This window comes from Raphanus sativus, chromosome 5, assembly GCF_000801105.2.
Source record: "Raphanus sativus cultivar WK10039 chromosome 5, ASM80110v3, whole genome shotgun sequence".
NCBI lineage: Eukaryota > Viridiplantae > Streptophyta > Magnoliopsida > Brassicales > Brassicaceae > Raphanus > Raphanus sativus.
Window position 1 is genome coordinate 2,460,332 of NC_079515.1, and position 20,202 is coordinate 2,480,533.

A 20,202-nucleotide genomic window follows, 5' to 3' on the forward strand; every position below is an offset into this window, starting at 1 on the left:
TAAATAAAGATGGCATAAACTCGTTATTTTGATCCCTCATTTAACTGTTGATTATCATTGTAGAGAATCATGAGAGAAGATAAAGCTTTTGCATGCGCACCAAACTGCAAAACACCAGAAGTCCTCAAGACATGACCAACTGACAGTTTCCTATATTTATATAAGACAACGCAAAAGTGATTTCAAGCGTCTCACAAGTCACAAATCGCCCTTCCGAGGAAAAAAACAAGTCTCTCTGAGGCTTATGTTGTAAATCCAAAAGCTTACTAATAAACCAAAACTAGCAACTCAGATTACGCATGTAAATCGTAAAAGTGCTTTGTGGAGGACATGAAAGTTATTCGTCAACGGGTCTTTAGTGGCTCTTTCTAGTTCTGCTCACGTGAGAGCTCTGATCGGTAAGGAACTTGAGGACATCCACTAGGGATCTTAGTCGGTCCCAGACGTTGAGTCCATAAAGGGTTTCAACTAGTGCCTCCTGGAATTCAAATGCGTTTTCTGCTACCGGGTACTGTGATTTCGACCACAATGAGAATATTGTTATTAACGGATATATAAGGATTTTATTAATTTGTTGTTTTAAGAAAGAACTTGCCTGAATAGGTTTTGGAATCTTGGTTTTGATGAGTGGCCAAAATCTATCCTCGACCACGGATTTCACTAGACAGCAAGCTCTTAAACCTTCTATGCCAGCAAACCGTCCAAACCCGCTATCCTTTACACCTCCGAACGGGAGCGACTGCGAAAATTAAAAGAGGAAAAAGTCTTAATCTTAATAATAATAAGTGAAAGTTAAAACCCCCTCGACTATATAGCTAGTGCTGAGTACCTACCTGGCACATGTAGTTCGATGCAAAGTCGTTGATTGCAGCAACGCCGCACTGAATTTGAGAAGCAATTTGTTTTGCTCGGCGCTGGCTTCCTGAAAAAACAGCACAGCCGAGCGCATAACGTGAATCGTTCGCCAGCTTGATGACCTCTTCATCGGTGCTGAATTGCATGATCGGCATTATAGGCCCAAAGGCCTGATTCTCACACAACAATAAACATCTTAACAACTTGTGTGTGTGTGACATGCAAGTAACAGAAGCAAGAAGTCTTTGAACTTAGAGTGATTGAAGGTAAGTGTAAGGTTATGTACCTCTTCTTTCATTATCTTCATGGTGTGATTAACATTGATAAGAACCGTTGGAGGGAAATACTGATCGACTGCATCCTCGCCCAGATGACCAAAGCTTCCACGAACGGCAATTTCTGCTCCTTTGTCTAAGGCGTCATTAACTAGGCTCTGTAGGTTCTCAGAGTGCTCTTGCAAACAGATAGCACCCATGTCGTACCTCCCAGTTAGAGGAGGACCCTGATGAAAAATAAGGATTTTAGTAAGATAAAAAGGATAAAATTTGAGAAAGAGAAGACTGACGTTGCTGGAACCAAGAAAACACTGATTTTACTCAAAACTCCACAGAATCACATACTGCAAAGTTCCAGTAAACCTCCTAAGTGGTTTATACATACTAGGAAATATAGGAATACGACTGACGGGTGGTGAAAACAAGAGAACAGCTACTGTACCCGTTACAGCACACTAATGAAGAGGCTGGAGTAAATATGACAAACAAATCAAAAGAAAACCTGGAATAAGGAACCTCCTGAATTTCATGTTTGTATATAGAATCAAAGTAATTATCAGGCTTTTTTTTGTTTCGGGGGAGTTAAACTGAGAACAGTGCACTTACAGCAGAAACGGACTTCACAATCTTGGTTACTTGGGTAATGAATGCAGTATATATGTCTTTGTGAACATAAAATCTTTCAGCACCTGCACAGTTTTGCCCGCTGGACTGAAGAGTGCCCCTTACAGCCACTTGTGCAACCTATATTGTTCAATGGAAGTGTAAAGTTTTATCAAAGGAATACCCTCATTTTCAAATAAGAACTCAGAAGAAAGTATGATGATATAGAAAAACCACTTACATGGGACACATCGGCGTCTTCACATATGATAAATGCATCTTTTCCACCAAGCTCAAGAGTGACAGGTGTCAATGTCTCAGCCGCATTTCTCATTATCTGCAACATATTGAATAATTACAGCTCATAGTAAATGGACGAGAATGAAGAAGAAAGTCTGTACACTATACCATCTTGCCAACAGCAGTAGATCCAACAAATATCATTTTATCAACAGATGAGACGAGTGCTTCTCCGGTCTCCGCAAAACTGAAACGAAAGTGTTATTTTGAGGAAAACAATTTGATAACAGCAAGCTAAGGAGAGTTGAAATATACAGACCCTGTTATAACATCGACTAGATTTTCAGGTGCTCCAACAGCAGCTAACGCTGCTTGAATAATGCGGAAGTAAAAGCATCCCGACCAGCTAGCGTGTTCCGAAACCTTCAGAAAAGGTTTACCAGATATCATAGGTGCATACAAAACCTCAAAAAGATATATGCAATGAAGACTAATCAACTTCATCTCAATGGTCGCACTACCCAAGATGTCGACATCATATTAACAGGAACACGTACGCCAGTTAAGATATGATGAACGGCATTGTCTTTGAAAAGATAGAAAAGGGTCAGGGAGTTATAGTGATATAAAAGGCATTACGGAAATACCTTAATAACAATGCCATTCCCTGAGAAGACTGCAGCCAGCATAGGGTTGAAGATATTGTGGAAGGGATAATTCCATGGGACTATAGCTCCAATGACACCAAGGGGATGGAACTCTACTCTTGATACTTTATGAAGCATAGCTCTTCCTGAAGACCTGCAAAAAAAAAGGGATTTAAATTGACATCATAGCTATGCAAAAGCAAAGGAGAACTACAAATAAAACTGAAATTTTACATAAGTATTATGGAAATACCGATGTTCAGGCTTTAACCACCGTTCGCCCTCCGAAAGAAGCCAAGTGATTTTCTCACAAGTAGTCATTATCTCTCCCAAGGACGCATCAACCATAGTCTTTCCAGTATCACGTGACGAGACTCTAAACAAACAAGAGACTATCTTAGCATCAATCGGGGGATGTTAAACAAACCACTGAGTAGCAAAGAAATGAATCCTTACTCGCATATAAGCTCTTGGTGTTCAATGATGTACTTGAGAAGAATCCGCAAGAACTGCCTTCTCACCTTGAAGCTACTTTGAGCCCATGTTTTCTGAGCCTTCCTCGACAGTGCCACTCGCTCCTTAACCTGAAACAACAAAAAAATGTCTCAATCCTATCTCAGGATAAGGTGGATCGCCTTAAGAAAAACCTTTGAGTTAATACAGCTACCTTTGAGTTAACTTCACAAGAAAAGGAGAGAAGCTACTAACCTCAGAAGTAGAGAGAGCAGGGAAATATCCAAGATACTTCATCGTGGCAGGTTCATAACACTGAACTTTTTTGTCAGACTGTTGGCTCCTTCCTCTTGGAGGAATCTAAAGATCAAGTCAAGTCACAGAGCAAACTGTTATTCAGTGTTGCTAACAAAAAAGATTCCTCATATTAATTAACTATCATATTATAACAGCCGCTTGGATTTACAAATATGGAAACCAAATTTTATTTCATAATACAGAGATGAAATCTACATTTAACAAAAGATGAACAGCTTAAATCTCTTATCACACTCAACGATGAAAACGAGAAGTGATGCGAGTGAAGATTAACTCACATAAATGAAGCTATTCTCCTCCGTTTCTTTTCCATGAGCCAACACTGTTTCAAAAAACATATATTCCGAAAATCAATAAATCGATAAGCAAATGAACAAGCAAAGCTATAAACGGAAGTTAGGAGACGGTACAGAGACACAGATGAAGAAGGAAGAGTTACCATCGGATGCGTCAACGTCAATGGAGGGAACGTTGGGAGGAATGAGCATGAGGAGGAATCTGCAGATCGCGTAAGCGAAGGCGAGAACGATCAGCGGCCACCAGAACGCCATTTCGTCTTCAGATACTCTTCGATCAGGAGCTTGGAGAAGACGACGCCGATGGAGGATGATGAATCTCGGCGTCTCCGTCGATCGGGATGGATTTTAATATTCTCAGCTTTGAATCGAATTTTTGTTTCGAGTCCACTGGAACTGTCAGAATGGCACGTTCGTAATACTTGACAACTTCAAGGTTACTCCGAGAGAGAGATGGATTAAAATAAGATAAAAAAAAATTAAAAGTGTTGCGTCATTAAAACGAGCATCCACGTTGACGCTAAACGCCAAGAACGTTGTACACGAAAGAGAACAACCAACCACACGCTGTATATAAATTGCGTTTGCTAAACCGAGGTTAAACCAACATTTTAAACCGGCTGGTTCTGATAATATCGGTATCTTATCCAAAGTAAGAACCTAAAATTGGTTTCCTCTGGTTACTGTCAAAATTAGAAACCTAAGCATAGCTAAAGAGTAAAGACAACATATTTTGATTCGTTCTATCAACAAGAGTCTGTGTTTGTCATATACTCCATGAATTATATCCGCTGCTCTATCTCTTCTTCAGTCAAATTGTCTAGTATTTCACCCACCAAGTACCGTTCATTGAAGACCAGTTGGTGAACGTAGATGATGAAGTCACGTGTTATCCTGGCAATGACCCAAACCACTAGCAAGGCTAATAACGAAGGCCATATAAGTCGCTCAGTAGCTGAAGTGACGCTTTCTGAAAAGCCAAGCAACGGAAGCAGACACTTCACGAGCAGGTAAGGGATGGAGAGTGTGGTTAGAAGTGTGTTTATGATGGAGCCGATCACGTCTCGAAGCAGCCACGTTGAAGGAACTCTATCGATTCCCACACTTCTGATTCTTTCCAGCTTTCTTAGCCATGCCTCAGTTGCGAACCAGTTGATAGGCATGAGCATTGTCTGTGAAAGAAAGAAAGAGAAACAGATACATTACTTGCTCTGCAAGAAAGCTGCGTCTTTGTTGAGATCCTCTTAGATGTTTATCTTACCAGAAGTACCCATATGTGAAGCACCACTACTCCTATCAGCCAATCTTGGATCAAGAAATGGACCGGTGATTCATTTAGTGGCACTCGTAATGGGATGAAGATCATAAGTTCGATCAGTAGACCGAGCAACCCTGGTATGACAGAGATCTGTTCACCCGGATTTTGCAAGTTAGAAGTCATAATCTTCATGAGTTTCTTCTGTTGTTGTGAAAATGAAATGGTGTTCTTACCCAGATGGAGAAAAGTAACCCATTTCGTATCCACATGAAGACATCTTTGAGAAGCAAATCGAATCTTCCCTTCTGAATCTGATCATATACAAAGCAAGTGATGGCATACGTTTGTCCAATGATGCTATACCCAATCCAAAAAGCAAGTTGATCTGCAAATTCACGAGATTCACGAAAGTGACATAGAAGGTTGGAAGGCATGTAAATAATAAAAATAAAGGTCTAATAAGAAGATGAAGAAAAATACAACACACCGTCACGTTTAAGTCCAATTCTTAGCGTGATGAAAGATACAGACTCAAGGAATCCTCTCCCCAGCAAAATAGGTAAAGTCATAAAGGCTGTGCTAACTACGAACATACTCAAAGCCGCTAGCATCAACATCAGTGCAATCCTCAGGAGAAACCTTATAGTGCATATCGTCAGAACAATTCATTTTTTATTTATTTATTAAGAGCTTGTATGTATAAGTCAATCACCTGTTATCTCTTTGGTCATTAGTATCGTCTTCAGCATTCTGAGATCCATGCAAACTGACCAAAGAGCCTTCACCTATTGAATAGAATAGAAGCAACGGCCTTCTTCGTCTCATCATTGGTCTCACATTTTGATTCTCTCGTCGGGGCACAACCAGCAAGTAATCACTCAGCTTAAGCCAAGAACTAACAGTGATAATCCAATTCTGAATTAGAAGTTCCATAGCTGGTATGACATGTCCGATTAACCATTTTGGGGAAGACGTCATTAGGTGGAAATAGATGGAGTGTGCAAAAGCAGAAAGCTCTTTCTGGGTGATCCTGCGTTATGTTCAAAGTACAAAGAAATTAGAAATGACATAAGGTAAGGTTCAGAGGGAAGCATATGCAGCAAGCTTATTACCATAACTCGAGAGGGAAAAATGATGGGCTGATAAGTGTGATTGCTCTAATTGGCAAGTGAAACAAAATCACCAGCAACACCCCATGAGAAGCAAGCGCAAAGAAACTGTGACCAAAATTCATTTTGGTGATCTTGTAGTTTGGATCTGTGACATCCAAGAGATACCAAATGGCTCGTTTATGAACAATCTGCCAAAAGAAGAAGAAAATGAGGAAAAAAATCTAATAAAAGAACAAGGTTCCGCTGTTGAATGAAACAAAAGTTCAAACCTATTACCTCCTGGATACGGTTCATGCAAGAGTCAGCAGCCAACAAGCAAACGATTCCAGAAGACCAAAGTGAGATCATCATGCATAGTAGGTCTGAAACAGTCTCAAAACTCTGGGAAAATATGGGTCCAAACAAAGGGGAGGTGCAGATTCTGAGCCAGCATCCAATTATCCAAGGCATAACACCAATTTTAAAGCACAAGACTAAAACTTCCTTAAGGACAGATAGGATTACGCAGGCCACTGCTGAGGAACCCCACAAGAAACGTGGCAATATCACTGTTGTGAAGCGAAGTCCTAGAGAAAACCACTGGAGTATGGCTGGAAGAGAGGCTTGACAGAGAATGAAGATGCTTCTAGAGCTCACAAGACTTCGCAGGCTTTTGCAGGCCGTTGCTGAAGAAACCCACAAGAAACGTGGCAATACCACTGCTGTGAAGTGAAACCCTAGAGAAAGCCACTGGAACATAGCTGGAAGTGAGGCTTGACGGATTCCAAAGGCTAAAAGACTTTGCAGGCTCTTGCAGGATTTTACTGAGAGAACCCACAAGAGACATGGCAGCCTCACTGCTATGAAGTGAACCCCCAGAGAAAGCCACCGAACCATGACAGGAAACAAGTTTTGATGGAGAGCGAAGAGGAATCCAACGTAAGCGAAGCAAACTGACAGCAGCATCATGTATCCAAGAACAACAGGCGAGTTCACAGACACATAGCTGCCTCCAATCCTTCCAATCCAAACAGGCAGAAGAACAACGAGGATAGCCACATAAACACTGATGGCGATAAGCTGTGACAGAACAAAAAAAACAACTTGTTACTAAACAATCTTCATTCTGGTGATTTAAGTTAGATGGAAACTTACAGCAAAGACATCATCATCCAGAAAGAAAAGCAGCCGTCTGACAACCCCAAACTCATGAAGCGGGGCCTCTGGAGGAAGAACTATTAGCCGATGAGGAGGTTGCCCCAAGAAACCTACGAGTTTATGACAATACCAATCACAAAGGATCTTCACATGCCTCCACAAGACCTTCTGCACAACTCCTCCTCCATTCCCAATAAACCTCCCGACGTTGACATCTCCCACCTCCAACCTCATAACAGCGAAAACGGTCATGGAACAGACGGCAACAGTGATGTATAACAGGCCGATGGAGAAGTAAGCTAACTTCGGAGACATAAAGAACTCCCTCTGGAACTCGGCAGCGACTACTTGGCCCCAAGGGTGTAAAGAAACGAAGTAGCTGTTCAAGAGAATCAACACAACCCAAGGAACAGTCATCTTCAAGTAACGTCCTGCTTTTGACAAGACTCCGAGAAGAAACTCGTTGCAAGGAAGCCTCTCCGGAGCATTCTCGGAGTAAACGGGGACAAAAGAGTAGCTTCGCCCACACACCTGCAACGGAAACAGAGAGGAAAGATCAGAAACAGCCACACTAAACGACAAAAAAAAAAGTTAAACCCTAAAGAAACCCCCAAAACTAAGCCAAGTTGAAACCTTTTTTGGCAACCAAGAAAAAGTCGAATCGGAACACACACAATCTCACCGCAAAACTCTTAGGTCTAAGAAAGAAAGGTAACCTCGCATTTGTTGTTTCCGCGGCGGCGATGGAGCCAGGTACGGAGGCAGTCTTGGTGAACGAACTTGATGGATCCTCGGCACAGGCATGGGTATCTTAACGGATTTCCTGGTTCCTCCGGCGAGCGACAGATCCGGCACTGGTCTCCGTCTTCTTCATCTTCTGCTGCAGCTGAGAAACTCTCGTCGCCGTAGCTACTGGCTTTCGGGGAAAGCTCCATTTTAGGAAACGCAAAGCTCTCTTTCTCGTCTCTCTCTCTCTCTTTTTCTTTTCTAGTCGTCGTGTCGTCACCTGTGTCTTCCCTGAAGCGCCAAACGCAAATGACCTTAAAACCAACAAGCAAATTTATGTTTAAAAATAATAATTTAAATAAATAATTACTAATATTGGTGTGAAGACTGATGACGACGCCTTCTCTGCTGCTTTTTGACAGAGCAGAGGCAAGAGTGGTGACTTTCCGCGTTGCTTCCTATCAGTTTTACTAAAGTTAAATTACCACTGTTAGTGTTCCAAAAAAAAAAATTACCACTGTTAAAATAAGTTGTCTTTGTAACAAAGGTGAATTTTATGGTCATGACCAATATTCCCAACTTAGTTTTATATCTCCGATGTTTAAAAAAATTAGAGTATTTTTCTAAAACCAATATAATAATGAAATAATAAACGAATTCGAGATATTCATGAGATATTTTTGCATGTGCATCAAATTTTTTTTGTTTATTAATATTAGAAATTTGTTTGAGAAACCAAGGATAAAGACGCCTCTTAAAATTTTAATTAGTTAACTAAATAAATGAGACGTTAGTCAAAGAGAGATGGACTCATTCCCATTATTCATTACTTTATAACAATATAATCTCATTCAAAAGTAAGGACAAGATCTACACCATTAGAAACCTAACTATTGTTAAAGATATTAACATATTTTAATTCGTTAGTCCTTGTTGTGTTTTTCATACTCCATGGATTAGCATTAGTACCTCCCTTCTGCTCTAGAGATCTTCAGTCAAATCCCCAACTCTCTCACCCACCATGTACCGTTCATTGAAGATCGACTTGTGCAAGTAGATAATGAGCTCAAATGTTAGCTTTGTCATGAACCACACCGCAATCAAGGCTAATGATACTGGCCAAATAAACCGCTCCGTAGCTGCATTGACGCTTTGGGAATATCCAAGCAACGGTAACAGAGACTTCACCAGCACGTAAGGGATGGCGAGTGTGGTCAGAAGTGTGTTTATGATGGAGCCAATCACATCTCGAAGCAGCCACATTGAAGGAAGACTATTGATTTCCACGCTCTTGATTCTCTCCAACTTCCTTCGCCATGCCTTGGTTGCAAAACACTTGATAGGCGTGAGCATTGTCTATAGGAAGATAAGAGAAAGCAAAATATATTAGTTTGCTCCAAAAGATACAGACTCTGAGATGATTCTCTTACCAAAAAGGTCCAGAGGTGAAGCACCACTACTCCTATCAACCAATCTTGGATCAAGAAATAGATTGGTGATTCATTTAGTGGCACTCGTAAGGGGATGATGATCATAAGGTCGATAAGTAGGCCAAGCAGTCCCGGTATGATAGAGATCTGCTCATCAGAGTTTACAAGTTACAGTATTATAAAGCCATAATATATATCCAAGAAAGGCTCTGATAAAAATAGAAGGTTGTTCTTACCCATATAGAGAAGAGAAGAGCATTTCTTATTCGTAACAAGATATATTTGACAAGGAAATCAGTTCTTCCCGTCAAAATATGATCAAATGCAAAGCAAAGGCTGATATAGATTGCTCGGAGGATATAATATCCAATCCAAAAAGCACAAAGATCTACAATATTCACATGCTTAAAATTTCATAATCATATATAAGAAACTGGTCTAAATACAGCAAGAAACTAGAACTGACCGTCATGTTTGACTCCATATCTTAGCAGGATGAAGGAGATAGAGTAAGAGAATACTCTTCCAACCAAAATTGGCAAAGACATAAAGGCTGTGCTAACGAGAAACAAACTCAAAGCAGCTAGCATCAACATTATAGCAATCCTTGTCCGATACCTAAAAGTGCAACTTATCAGAACATTTCAATAACTTCATTAAAAGCTTTGTATAAATCAGTTAAATTACCTGTTATGTCTTTGCTCTTTGACATCGTTTTCAGCATTATGTGATTTACAGATTGTGACCATAGAGCCTTCAGCTAATGAATACAACAACAAACCGTTATCATCATAAGGCCTTCTCGGTTGCATCATGCCCTCTCCTCGGGGCACTACCAGCAAGAAATCACTCAGCTGAAGCCAAGAACTAACAGTGATAATCCACTTGTGAACTATGAGTTCCATAGCTGGTTTGGTAATTACGATTAACCATCCGGAGCCCGCATGCATTAGACTGAAATAAATTGCGGATGCAGCACCACTGAAACAACTTTCGTCGCTGACCCTGCATTATGTCAAAGTACAAGAAATTAGAAAATGATATAAGGCAAGGTTCAAGGGGAAGCAAATGCAGGAAAGCTTACCATAACTCAAGAGGGAAAAAAGATGGACTGACAAGCGTAATCGATTTAATTGGTAAGTGAAACATAATCACCAACAATACCCCATGAGAAGCAAGAGCAAAGAACATGTGTCGAAGATTCAGTTTGGTGATCTTGTAGTTTGGATCTGTAACATCTAAGAGATACCAAAAGGCTCGTTTATGCATGATCTGTCAAAGAAGAAGAAGAAAAATGATGAAAAATCTGACAAAAGAAATAAGTTTCCACAGGGATGAAACCAACTTTTTTTAACTAGTACCTCTTGGATTTGCATGATCGCAGCAGTTACCAAGTAACAGACTCCCGAAAGCCAACGAAAGGACATCATCCAAAAAAAAATCTCATATATCTGAAAACTCCTGGTTCCAAACATAGGGGAGGTGCAGATATCGAGGAACCAACCAACAATCCAAGGCAGAGCACCAAATTTTAAGAACAAGACAAAAGCATCCTTATTGAGTAATATGTTTTTACAGGCCTTTACTAAGAAAGCCAACAAGCGACATGGCAATGTCACTGTTACTGTTATGAAGTGAACCCCCAGCGCAAGGCATCGAACTATGACGGGAAGTGAGCTTTGATGGAGAATGAAGAGGATTCCAAAGTAAGCAAAGTAACTTGACTGCAGAATAATGTATCCAAGAAGAACAGGCGATTTTCCAGACAAGTAGCTGCCACCAACAGTTGCTATTACAACCCATCCAACTGAAAACGGCAGAAGAACAAAGAGGGTACAACAAAATACGCTGATGGCAAGGCCCTGGAGAGAACCAAACACAAGTTGTCACTCAACAGTAATGGTAACTAAAACTAGTTGAAAATATGTAAAAAGACTTACAGCAAAGACATGGTCATCGAAAAAGAAAAGAAGCCTCCGGAAACCCCCAAACTCATCAAGTAGAGTGACTGGAGGAACAAGTATAACTCGATGAGGTTGCCCCAAGAACTGTATGAGTTTAAGATAATACCAATCACAAAGGATCTTCATATACTTCCACAAGAAGTGCAAAACTCCAGCAACAAGTCCTCCTCCTTCAGGGAGAAACCAACCAGGAAGCCCCCCGACTCTGAAATCTTCTACATCAATCCTTATAAAACTGATAATTAGGATAGAAAAAGCGACGCAACTGCTGCAAAGAAAGTTAACCCACAGATAAGCTAGCTTGCGAGACATGAGGACTGTCTGGGCGTCAGCAACAAACACTTGGCACGACGGATGCAAGGAGATACAGAGTGTGTTGAATAGAATCACAGGAATCCAGAGAAGAAGCAACTTCAAGTAATGTGCTACTCTCAGTAACACTCCAATCAGAAACTCGTCGCAAGGAAGCCTCTCCGGAGCATTCTCGGAGTAAACGGGAACAAACGAGTAGCTACGCCCGCACAACTGCAGTGGGGGGGAGAGAAACAGAGTGAAAATTAGAACTATAACGACAATACCTAAAATCAGAAACCCTAATTTGTAGATTCCCCCAAGGCGAATCGTTAAACATAACGATAAACACACAAAAACTAGCCAAGCTAAAACCCTAAACCTCTTGCGGAAACAGAAGGTAAACCTCGCATTTGTTGTTTCCGCCGCGGCGATTGAGCCAGGTACGAAGGCAATCTCCGTGAACGAACTTGATGGAGCCTCGGCACGAGCACGGATACCTTAACGGATTTCCTGGCTCCTCCGGCGATCGGCAAATCCGGCACAGGTCTTCGTCGTCGTCTTCCGCTGAGAAACTCTCGTCGACTTCCGGCGAATCGTCCATTTTAGGAAACGCGAAAGCTCTTTCTCTCGTCACTTTCAAGTCGTCGTCACCTCACCGGTGTGCAGTCCCTGAAGCGGCAAACGCATATATATATATATATATATATATATATATATATATATATATATATGACAGATCATGCACCAAAGAAATTTAATAAAAGAAATTTAATAAAACAATTTAAATAAGGGAATTTGTCCACAATACACTTTTCTTGTACCATATTTCACTTATACTATTCAAACTTAAATAGGAAAAATAAATTTTAAATATGACCATAAAACCAACAAACAAATTTAATAAAAACAATTTTTATAAATAATTACTAATATTCAGTTGTGTGACCAATACTCCAACTTAATTTTAAACTCTTTCAGATATCTGATATTTAAAAAATAATCCAAAAAAAAACTGATGTTCGAATAAATTTTAGATATTTTTGCATGTACATTAATTTTTTTTTTGTTTATACTACATTTGTTTTTAAAAAGTCACTTTGATATCTTTCACATAAATTTAAAAAACAATTAAAATATATCTATGTTTTTAATAGTCATATTCATTTAACCAATCATGTTTAAGTAAATAAAATTATTTATAAGAACTATGTATTTACAATTCATATTAAAATTTTAAAAATATATAAGTTATATTAGAAATTTTTTAAATGACATTTTTTGTAACAAGAAATAATGCTTAAAATAATACTCTTTCTGTAAAATAAATAGTATTTGAACTCATTTTGAGAAACTAAGGGCAACTGCATTGATCAGCTCCCACGGTTCAGAATCGACTGCTAAGGAAGAAACGATTGCACATCCTGGAAGAGTTGGTTTCTTCCAGCAGATATTGGCTCATTATACGATCCCTAGACTCAACTGAACGGAAGATCACAGAATATTCAGATTCACTACTTACTTTCCTAATCTAACGAACCAGGGAACCCAAACAAATGCCAGATTACTTATATTAATCAAATTTACTTTTTTTTTATTATTAGAAGCAACTAAAATGATTACGCGCCAAAAAGGGAACGTTATTTTTTTCAAAAAAAAATCATCTGAAAGTTCTAAAAAAGGTAATTCTTGGCAAATTTGTTCTTCATGTATTTATTTACTCGGGTACATATCGATTTATCTCCTCTTTTTAGCTTCGTGGGTCTCAATTTATAAGCCTAATCTAATATCACATTCCATTTCAAATAAAAACATAAAATACCAAAAGGAATGTTAGCTTGTTGAGCTTACATTTTGTAGGCCTACTACATTTTCCATTTCAAATAAAAATACTAAAAACTCAAAAATTTATAGTGTGGCTGCACCGCCATTTACAGCCATTTCAGGTGGTGATGATTTTTGAGCTACTACCACGGATTCTTCCGCATTTAGCTTTCCATTCTCCGATGATGTTCCCTGTTCACAACAGCAGACTCCATCATCCTCCTTGTGGCTCTCATCATCTGAACTGCTTCTATCATTCTCACTACTTCTCGATTCCTCAGGTTCCTCAGGTTCCTTAGCTGCAGATCCAGCCGTGCCTTGACTTTTCTTACCCGTTAGCACTGCATGGCTCAGCGTCGAGCACAGCACAGTAAACACATTCTCTCTTTTACCCAGCCTTGGTTTTTTGGATGGCTCTTGTTCTCTTTCCACCAAAAGGGATTTTCGTTTCAGCCTAAGGAGCTCGTCTTCGTCCTCCTCTGGCTGCTTCCGAGGAGGAGGAGGAGGCTTATAGTCCTCGTCATCTTCATCGTCCTCATAGTCAACCAAGCCTCCAGATCTCGTGCTATATAGTTGATAGAACCAGCAAGTAAACCCCATTAGACAAAGGTACTGAATATGCATTTATGAACTTTCTCTGTGGAACTACTATACCTGGAAGAAGAAGAAGGGCTTGCATCCACTCCATTTGGAAGATGAGGCTTTGGTTGATCTTTCTGTGTATTAGAATCAGGTTTTTCCTTTTGTGAATTAGAAGCAGATGCAGAATCTTCTTCATCGCTGTCAGTAATAAAATGTGTCAGAAACGTTAAAGCAAAAGCAATTAAAAAAATCATTGCATTAACACCAACAGATAAACCTCTCTTCATTGAAATAATCTTCCTCCTCTTTATCCAATGCACGCTCCTCAACTCTTCTTCTCGGATCAACCGCATCGGCTGTGCTTTTAGGTTCGGCACGTTCTAAGCACTGAAGACATCTCCTTTAAACAACTACACGTACAAATTTCTCTAAAGTACAAAAAAATATAACAAGATCCAGAAGCAATACCTGTTCATACTTGAGCTTGAAAGCCTGGATGGAGGTCAAGCACTGAAAGGAGGCCAACTGGTCCCAGAACGTGTCAACTATGTATTTGAGCAACAGAGTCGCATTTCCCTACAGATGAAAAAAAAATGATTATTAAATACGACTACATTTGTAACAAGGTACACAAAAGAGAGAGTAACAAGAGAAAAGAACCTTGCGTATGTGCTCAAGTAGATCCAAGACTGCAGAGTTCAGCAGATTGTACCGGTTCCCATTGGCAATGAAGACATCCATAATCGGTTTCAGAACGTTGTTCTTAACAACGTAACTCTGGACATAATCATCCTGAAATAGAAATAATATTTCAACAATTACATGAGCTTTTTTGTAATCATGATGGAAAACCAAAGGTAGCATCAGACGGAGAAGAAAACGTCAGTAACCACAATCTATTTAATTGGTTACAGGAACTGAGATAAGATCATTCAACTATTTAGCAAAAAAAACGTGATTACCTACACTAAATGAGTCAGTTCTTTAGTAACAGGGAGTATTCAGGAACGATATCAGATGACCAATATATATCGTCTCAGGTTCAAACAAATCTACTTACATGCACATATAGGAGAGTACGGACAAATCGAATAGCAGCAACCACTAGGTATCTTTCCTTTCTCCGTGTGAGATGCAAGACCTTTTCAGTCACGTTGTTTTGGAGAAAACTGCATCTGTACACAAGAAGAAATTTCTCAACAAATGGATTCCCGCATGAGAATAAAACAGAAAAAGGTGAATAATCATCAAATATGAATACCTCGTTCTAGATAAATCTTGCATGATGCAAAAGCACAACAGTTCGCATATGTTCAGGAGGACTTCAGGCTTTCTGCTAATCCTTCCGGCTGCACCTTCAGATGTGTTGGCTGACTTGTCAGGACATGAGGCAGTAATAACATCTACTAACTCAGGTAGATGCTTCTCGTAGAAAATATCCATGATATTCGCTCTCTGCTAAAATGGAATAAATTAAATAAATAACAGAAACCATACGATGTCTGTCTACCAGATTAGAAGAGAAACATGGATAAGGTTAAAAAAAAATTCAGGGCTTAAAAATCCTAGCAGATGGCTTGAAGAACACTGAATACAGCGTCAAATGGTAAAAACAAAATTTTAAGTGTCTACTGCTGATTCATGGACATGCAAAATATTGAAGGACTCGGAACTTTTTTTCTTAGCAAGCTTGATTATAAACTGATTCAAAAGCAGTACGCAATATAGGGGGAGAATAGCGCCACTTTTTAATTATCAGAAATTGAGGTCTTAATAGGAAACAAGGATGCACCTGAACTCCACCAGACAATGCATTTGCATCCAGTAATGTTCGGATAATTTCTAGAAATTGGCAATGCATCTTATCACCAAAGTCTTCCGTCATTCCCTTCAGCTGTTACACGAACAAGAGAGACAATTATAACTCAAGTCTAAGCAAAACAGAAAAGAAAGCCAAAAAAAGACCTTACAACTGAATAAACAATCAAAAGGCATACAGAAAATTACCAGGAGACCGAGCAGGGGTGTTCCTTCTGTACGAACAACATAAGAACGTAAAAGGTTGGGGTCTTGAGCCAAGAAAAGCATCAGGATATCTGCCCTGCCTCCACAACAATAGTTATCTTGAGTATACAGCTTGAAAATAACCTGAAATTTCTTACAGGTACTAGAAAGTGGAAACAAAGTAACCACAATGAGTCAGGTTTAATTAACTGTATACCCAGTTAATACGAGTTTTTTGTCTGGAATCTGCAAGACTTCCTCTATGACATGAAAAATCCCTTCATTGATAAGGTCCCTGAAATATCAAGACAAACACAGCAATTGAGAAACGTAGCACTAAAGACGATTCTCAAAGAAGCATTGACCCAAGAAAGGGCCTTTAGTTTATGCTGAGTACATACCTAAAAAGCCGCAGCTGCTGCACCACTTGGAGGCTCTTGCTTAAACTACAAAATTCGTGCAAGAAATATACCTATTTTATAGAGAATGAAAGCACATCAGTCTGACTAATTCAACTGAAAAACAATATTATTCTAACGTAGATTCATTGAATCCATCTACTGTCGCACGTAGATCATCTCACCACTGGGGCTAGAGAAGAGGATCCCAATTAAATGTTAACTGAAATAAATTTTGTAAATATAATTCACGAATACAAAACAATCAAGGCTTAAAATGAAACAAAGAAACGTCTCTTGAAGGCAGAATATACCAAATTTTTCTTCGATTCCATAGATGTAGATGGTGACTTCAACCTTGTAAATAATTCTTGAATAAAAGTGATATCATCCTTCAGCAACGAAACAACCTGGAGAAGATACACTTCAGTTACACAAAAATATGGGATGCATTCTTTCAATGCCACATATGTGATAGCATTTCCATGGACAACTTACAATGGCATTGTTCGCGTGGATTACTGAATTCAAGTTTGCAACAACAGCATCATCTAGTACTCTACCCAAAACAACATCCTGTAAAACGTGACAGCAAGTGAGAAGCCTAATACCATAGAAGGGATAAGAGTTCGAAATAACAAAAGTATGGGATCCAACCTTCAAGTAACCAATTCTGTAGGTTTGGTGTATCTTTGACAGGACTAAGGGATCTTTAATTGGTATTGCCTGGAAAAATAAAGAGCAAATTCCAAAGTATCCATAGTGAGTTCTTACAAAAAAAAAAAAAGCGTTCTATATTATTTCAAGTAGGCATATTATGTTCTTGTAAACGGAAAGACTGTTCTTGTAAACGGAAAGCGTACCAACTATTCCCCCTAAGCCAAGCATACGTTAACTAGTCCTGAACAACATGAAATCAATAACACGGGAAACATTGCGTTACCTCCTTAAAAACGACATGCTCCTTCAGAAAATTCCGGTGATGCTGCGAGTGAGGAACACCAGGGTCATCTATCAGGAGAGTCAACATGCAGAGTCAGATATTGCTAAATATGAGGCAACTGACAAGAAACAAAGAAAGTAACAAGAGGGCTATAATATCTATAGTCGCATACGAAAACCCTCGAGAACAATTCTATTTGATAATCCACCTAATAATCAAAAAACATAAAGCTATTGATGTCCATATATAACTAAGACCTGAAACCGCAAGAAGATTCATAACCAGTGTAAGTTCCAACAAGGCCAGTGCTAAATATATCCACCACCTCCAAAGCACTAAGAGATCATTTAGGTTCAAACTTACATTCAAGGCATCCGATAATTTCCATGATCAGCTCATCTCCAAATATTTTCTCCAGGATCTGAGAACTGTTGAGCAGAACTGCATACAAAAAAAATATAAGAAATGCTGGACACGAAGGGAAATTTTCTGAAATGTGGATGGATAATGATATGTATGCGAATACTAACTGATTCCCTTGACGATATTGAATATCATGTGAAGACCATCAACATTTTCCAATTCCTCACATATTTTAAACACACCCATCAGATTCCGGAAGAAATCATGCTGCACCAAGGGAAAAATTTAGTGTTATGAGGTTCCAGAATTTACACCTCAAGACATGATACACTATTACAAATTTATGAGCTGACACTCAAATCACAACCTTTGAGTACCTTAAAGATGAAAATAAAACAGCAAAAGTCTCAATCTATATCCAAGGACATGTTATTGCTAAGGCTTTTAAGTAAACATAATAGTATACCCTTGACAGAGTTAAAGGAAAACTTAAACGTGGAATAAGATTTCCCAGAGAGTGCAAGCTCAAATATCACATTAAACTGAACTGGCATTCTGGTAAGGACAAGAACACTTGATAACTTACATCCTTCAATATAATTTCAGTAAGACGGATCTGATCTGTCATGCCACTCTCTGTAACAATCTGCAGGGAAGATTGGAAAGATAAAACAAAATATTTGGAAAACGGAAAACCCATAAATCACCACATATGAGAAATCAATAAAGCATAGGGCACTAGAATCTTAAAACCTTCAGTATTAGAGGAAGTGTAGTGAGCTCTACAGCAGGAAGCTCCTTCAACTCACTATTCAGGCTGTGAAATGTTTCACCTGCTCAATCACAGATGATTACATAATCAGAAGTCAATATTTAAAAAACTAATATAAATACTCCAGCCGGAAACTCTTACTGTTCAGGGAGCCGAAATGCAAATTGCGTTGCATAGTGCAGATTTGATCCCTGAATATATCAATTTAATAATTCCAGTCAAGAGTACTGGGAGATGTAGAGATGAAGGATAAAAAGAAAGGGATAATGGGAGACATCACTAACCATACATAAGAGCACCCTGCAGTTTCTTGGAAGCTCAAAGCCAATTCTGTTGAGCGCTCCGGATCTCTCCATGAAATTATTGTGTCTGTACATTAACAAAATACAACTTTATCCACACCAAAAAAAAAACAAGCAGAAACCCCACAGATAGCATATCTAATAAAGACACGAGGACGACGGGACAAAGGGTTACCTTCTTGCTTCCTGTAAATATCCTCAGTGTTGATAGGATGCACAAGTAACGTCTCGTTATCTTCTTCATCGATCACACATAGACTGAGTTCTTCAGAACGCTGCATCATATAAGCATTTCAATTTTTTAGCAACAAGTTCTAAAAGTTTATTTTCAGAATAAACACAATAGGAGGACATCAAGAAGTCAATTAAGAATGACAAACAGACCTCCACATAGTCGATGCTTACATGCCCAGTTCCTCTATCATCCCATTTACCATCTTCATTCAAATGATACACCTTCACTCTCTGAATAAAAAAAAAAACAATTGATACCAAAAAAAAACATTACTTTCTCTCAATTCAACAAAATTAATCAAACAAAATCACATCTTTTTGGAGCTCTCTAAAACTAAGTAACCAATTGAATTGCACAGTGATTTGCTAGGTAGCATCATAACACAAACAAATAAGGAAACAAAATTGAAGTTCTCTACAAGAAGCTTTACTAATCGAACAATCCCCCAAGTGACCTAATAACAAGTAACCAAAGCGAGAGCTGAGCTGAGAGAGACACACACCTGCAACGAATTGGAATTAGACTGTGACTTCTCCGGGGCGCCCATCAGTGATTATCGAGCCGAGAAAGCAAAGTTAGGGTTTCGTTAGCAAGGGGGAAGAGTTAGACTCCGGCTATAGAGGCGGGAGATTCACAGCTCTCTAAGGGAACGAAATCGAACAGGAAACCCTAACCACCATACGATATTCTCTCTCTCTCCTCTCTCTAGCTTTTTTTTTTAATTTTTCTTCTGCGAAAGCTTTCCCCAACCTTCCAAACGCGACAGAGGAGAGAAGAAAGGCGAAAAAGAAAAAGAAAAATAATTATTAAGCAGTGGAAAATATTATAATTCTGATACGTAATGGACGATATTCCATTAATACCCTCAGAAACCATCGAGATTCACTGAAAAGCTATATCATATATCCACACGCGCTCTCTTCTCGCGATTCAGCTCGCTCTCGTTAATAGTGACAGCCTGTGACGTACGAGGATGAAACAAGAACGCGCTACATCCAATTAAAAGACGCCAGGTCGGATTTTGGCAGTTCACGTGTGTGAGATTAGTGATTGTCTGAGAGTGTTGTGACTAGATAGTCAACTAAAATACCCACGTGGCTTTAGGTTGTTGGTAGATTTATCCAAGCGCAATAAAATATGAGAGACGGGTTGATCGAAACCGCGACACGGGTAA

The 20,202-nt window shown here is 39.2% G+C and overlaps 4 protein-coding genes across 7 annotated transcripts; all 4 read right to left on the reverse strand.

The window, feature by feature from the left end:
- Positions 1-132: 132 nt before the first annotated feature.
- LOC108805360 (aldehyde dehydrogenase 22A1) lies at positions 133-4,094 on the reverse strand. The gene is made up of 14 exons (XM_018577382.2): positions 3,831-4,094; positions 3,670-3,713; positions 3,329-3,433; positions 3,077-3,204; positions 2,874-2,996; positions 2,621-2,774; positions 2,293-2,396; positions 2,142-2,220; positions 1,975-2,070; positions 1,737-1,874; positions 1,142-1,357; positions 834-1,025; positions 596-739; positions 133-511 (listed from the first exon to the last, which is right to left on the reverse strand). The coding sequence occupies exons 1-14, from the start codon at positions 3,940-3,942 to the stop codon at positions 356-358; spliced, it is 1,791 nt and encodes a 596-aa protein (XP_018432884.1). The 5' UTR covers positions 3,943-4,094; the 3' UTR covers positions 133-355.
- A 143-nt stretch (positions 4,095-4,237) lies between these two features.
- Positions 4,238-8,394, reverse strand: LOC108860795 (probable E3 ubiquitin ligase SUD1). The gene is made up of 10 exons (XM_018634648.2): positions 8,291-8,394; positions 7,911-8,211; positions 7,192-7,725; positions 6,334-7,116; positions 6,058-6,245; positions 5,658-5,975; positions 5,433-5,584; positions 5,179-5,330; positions 4,949-5,095; positions 4,238-4,859 (listed from the first exon to the last, which is right to left on the reverse strand). The coding sequence occupies exons 2-10, from the start codon at positions 8,127-8,129 to the stop codon at positions 4,470-4,472; spliced, it is 2,883 nt and encodes a 960-aa protein (XP_018490150.1). The 5' UTR covers positions 8,130-8,211; positions 8,291-8,394; the 3' UTR covers positions 4,238-4,469.
- A 266-nt stretch (positions 8,395-8,660) lies between these two features.
- Positions 8,661-12,301, reverse strand: LOC108857734 (probable E3 ubiquitin ligase SUD1). The gene is made up of 9 exons (XM_018631746.2): positions 12,012-12,301; positions 11,291-11,839; positions 10,712-11,212; positions 10,435-10,622; positions 10,038-10,355; positions 9,817-9,968; positions 9,587-9,738; positions 9,351-9,497; positions 8,661-9,276 (listed from the first exon to the last, which is right to left on the reverse strand). Exons 1-9 carry the CDS (start codon positions 12,207-12,209, stop codon positions 8,902-8,904), a joined length of 2,580 nt encoding a protein of 859 aa, XP_018487248.1. The 5' UTR covers positions 12,210-12,301; the 3' UTR covers positions 8,661-8,901.
- Positions 12,302-13,404: 1,103 nt separating this feature from the next.
- Positions 13,405-19,810, reverse strand: LOC108863338 (uncharacterized). 4 transcript variants are annotated; one of them, XM_018637732.2, is made up of 24 exons: positions 19,531-19,807; positions 19,178-19,258; positions 18,969-19,068; positions 18,776-18,860; positions 18,633-18,682; positions 18,473-18,552; positions 18,306-18,365; positions 17,887-17,986; positions 17,720-17,797; positions 17,357-17,424; positions 17,071-17,139; positions 16,912-16,989; positions 16,728-16,823; positions 16,417-16,487; positions 16,233-16,310; positions 16,019-16,112; positions 15,804-15,905; positions 15,273-15,466; positions 15,072-15,186; positions 14,672-14,803; positions 14,480-14,587; positions 14,289-14,398; positions 14,084-14,209; positions 13,405-13,994 (listed from the first exon to the last, which is right to left on the reverse strand). In XM_018637732.2, exons 1-24 carry the CDS (start codon positions 19,573-19,575, stop codon positions 13,514-13,516), a joined length of 2,601 nt encoding a protein of 866 aa, XP_018493234.2. In that variant the 5' UTR covers positions 19,576-19,807; the 3' UTR covers positions 13,405-13,513. The 4 variants fall into 4 exon arrangements, 2 of the variants coding, with proteins under 2 accessions (XP_018493234.2, XP_018493233.2); XM_018637731.2 differs by having other exon boundaries at positions 15,273-15,469; XR_001951104.2 differs by lacking the exons at positions 13,405-13,994; positions 14,084-14,209; positions 14,289-14,398; ... (1 more) ...; positions 14,672-14,803; positions 15,072-15,186 and having other exon boundaries at positions 15,328-15,466; positions 16,019-16,107; positions 19,531-19,809.
- Between the last annotated feature and the right edge of the window lie 392 nt (positions 19,811-20,202).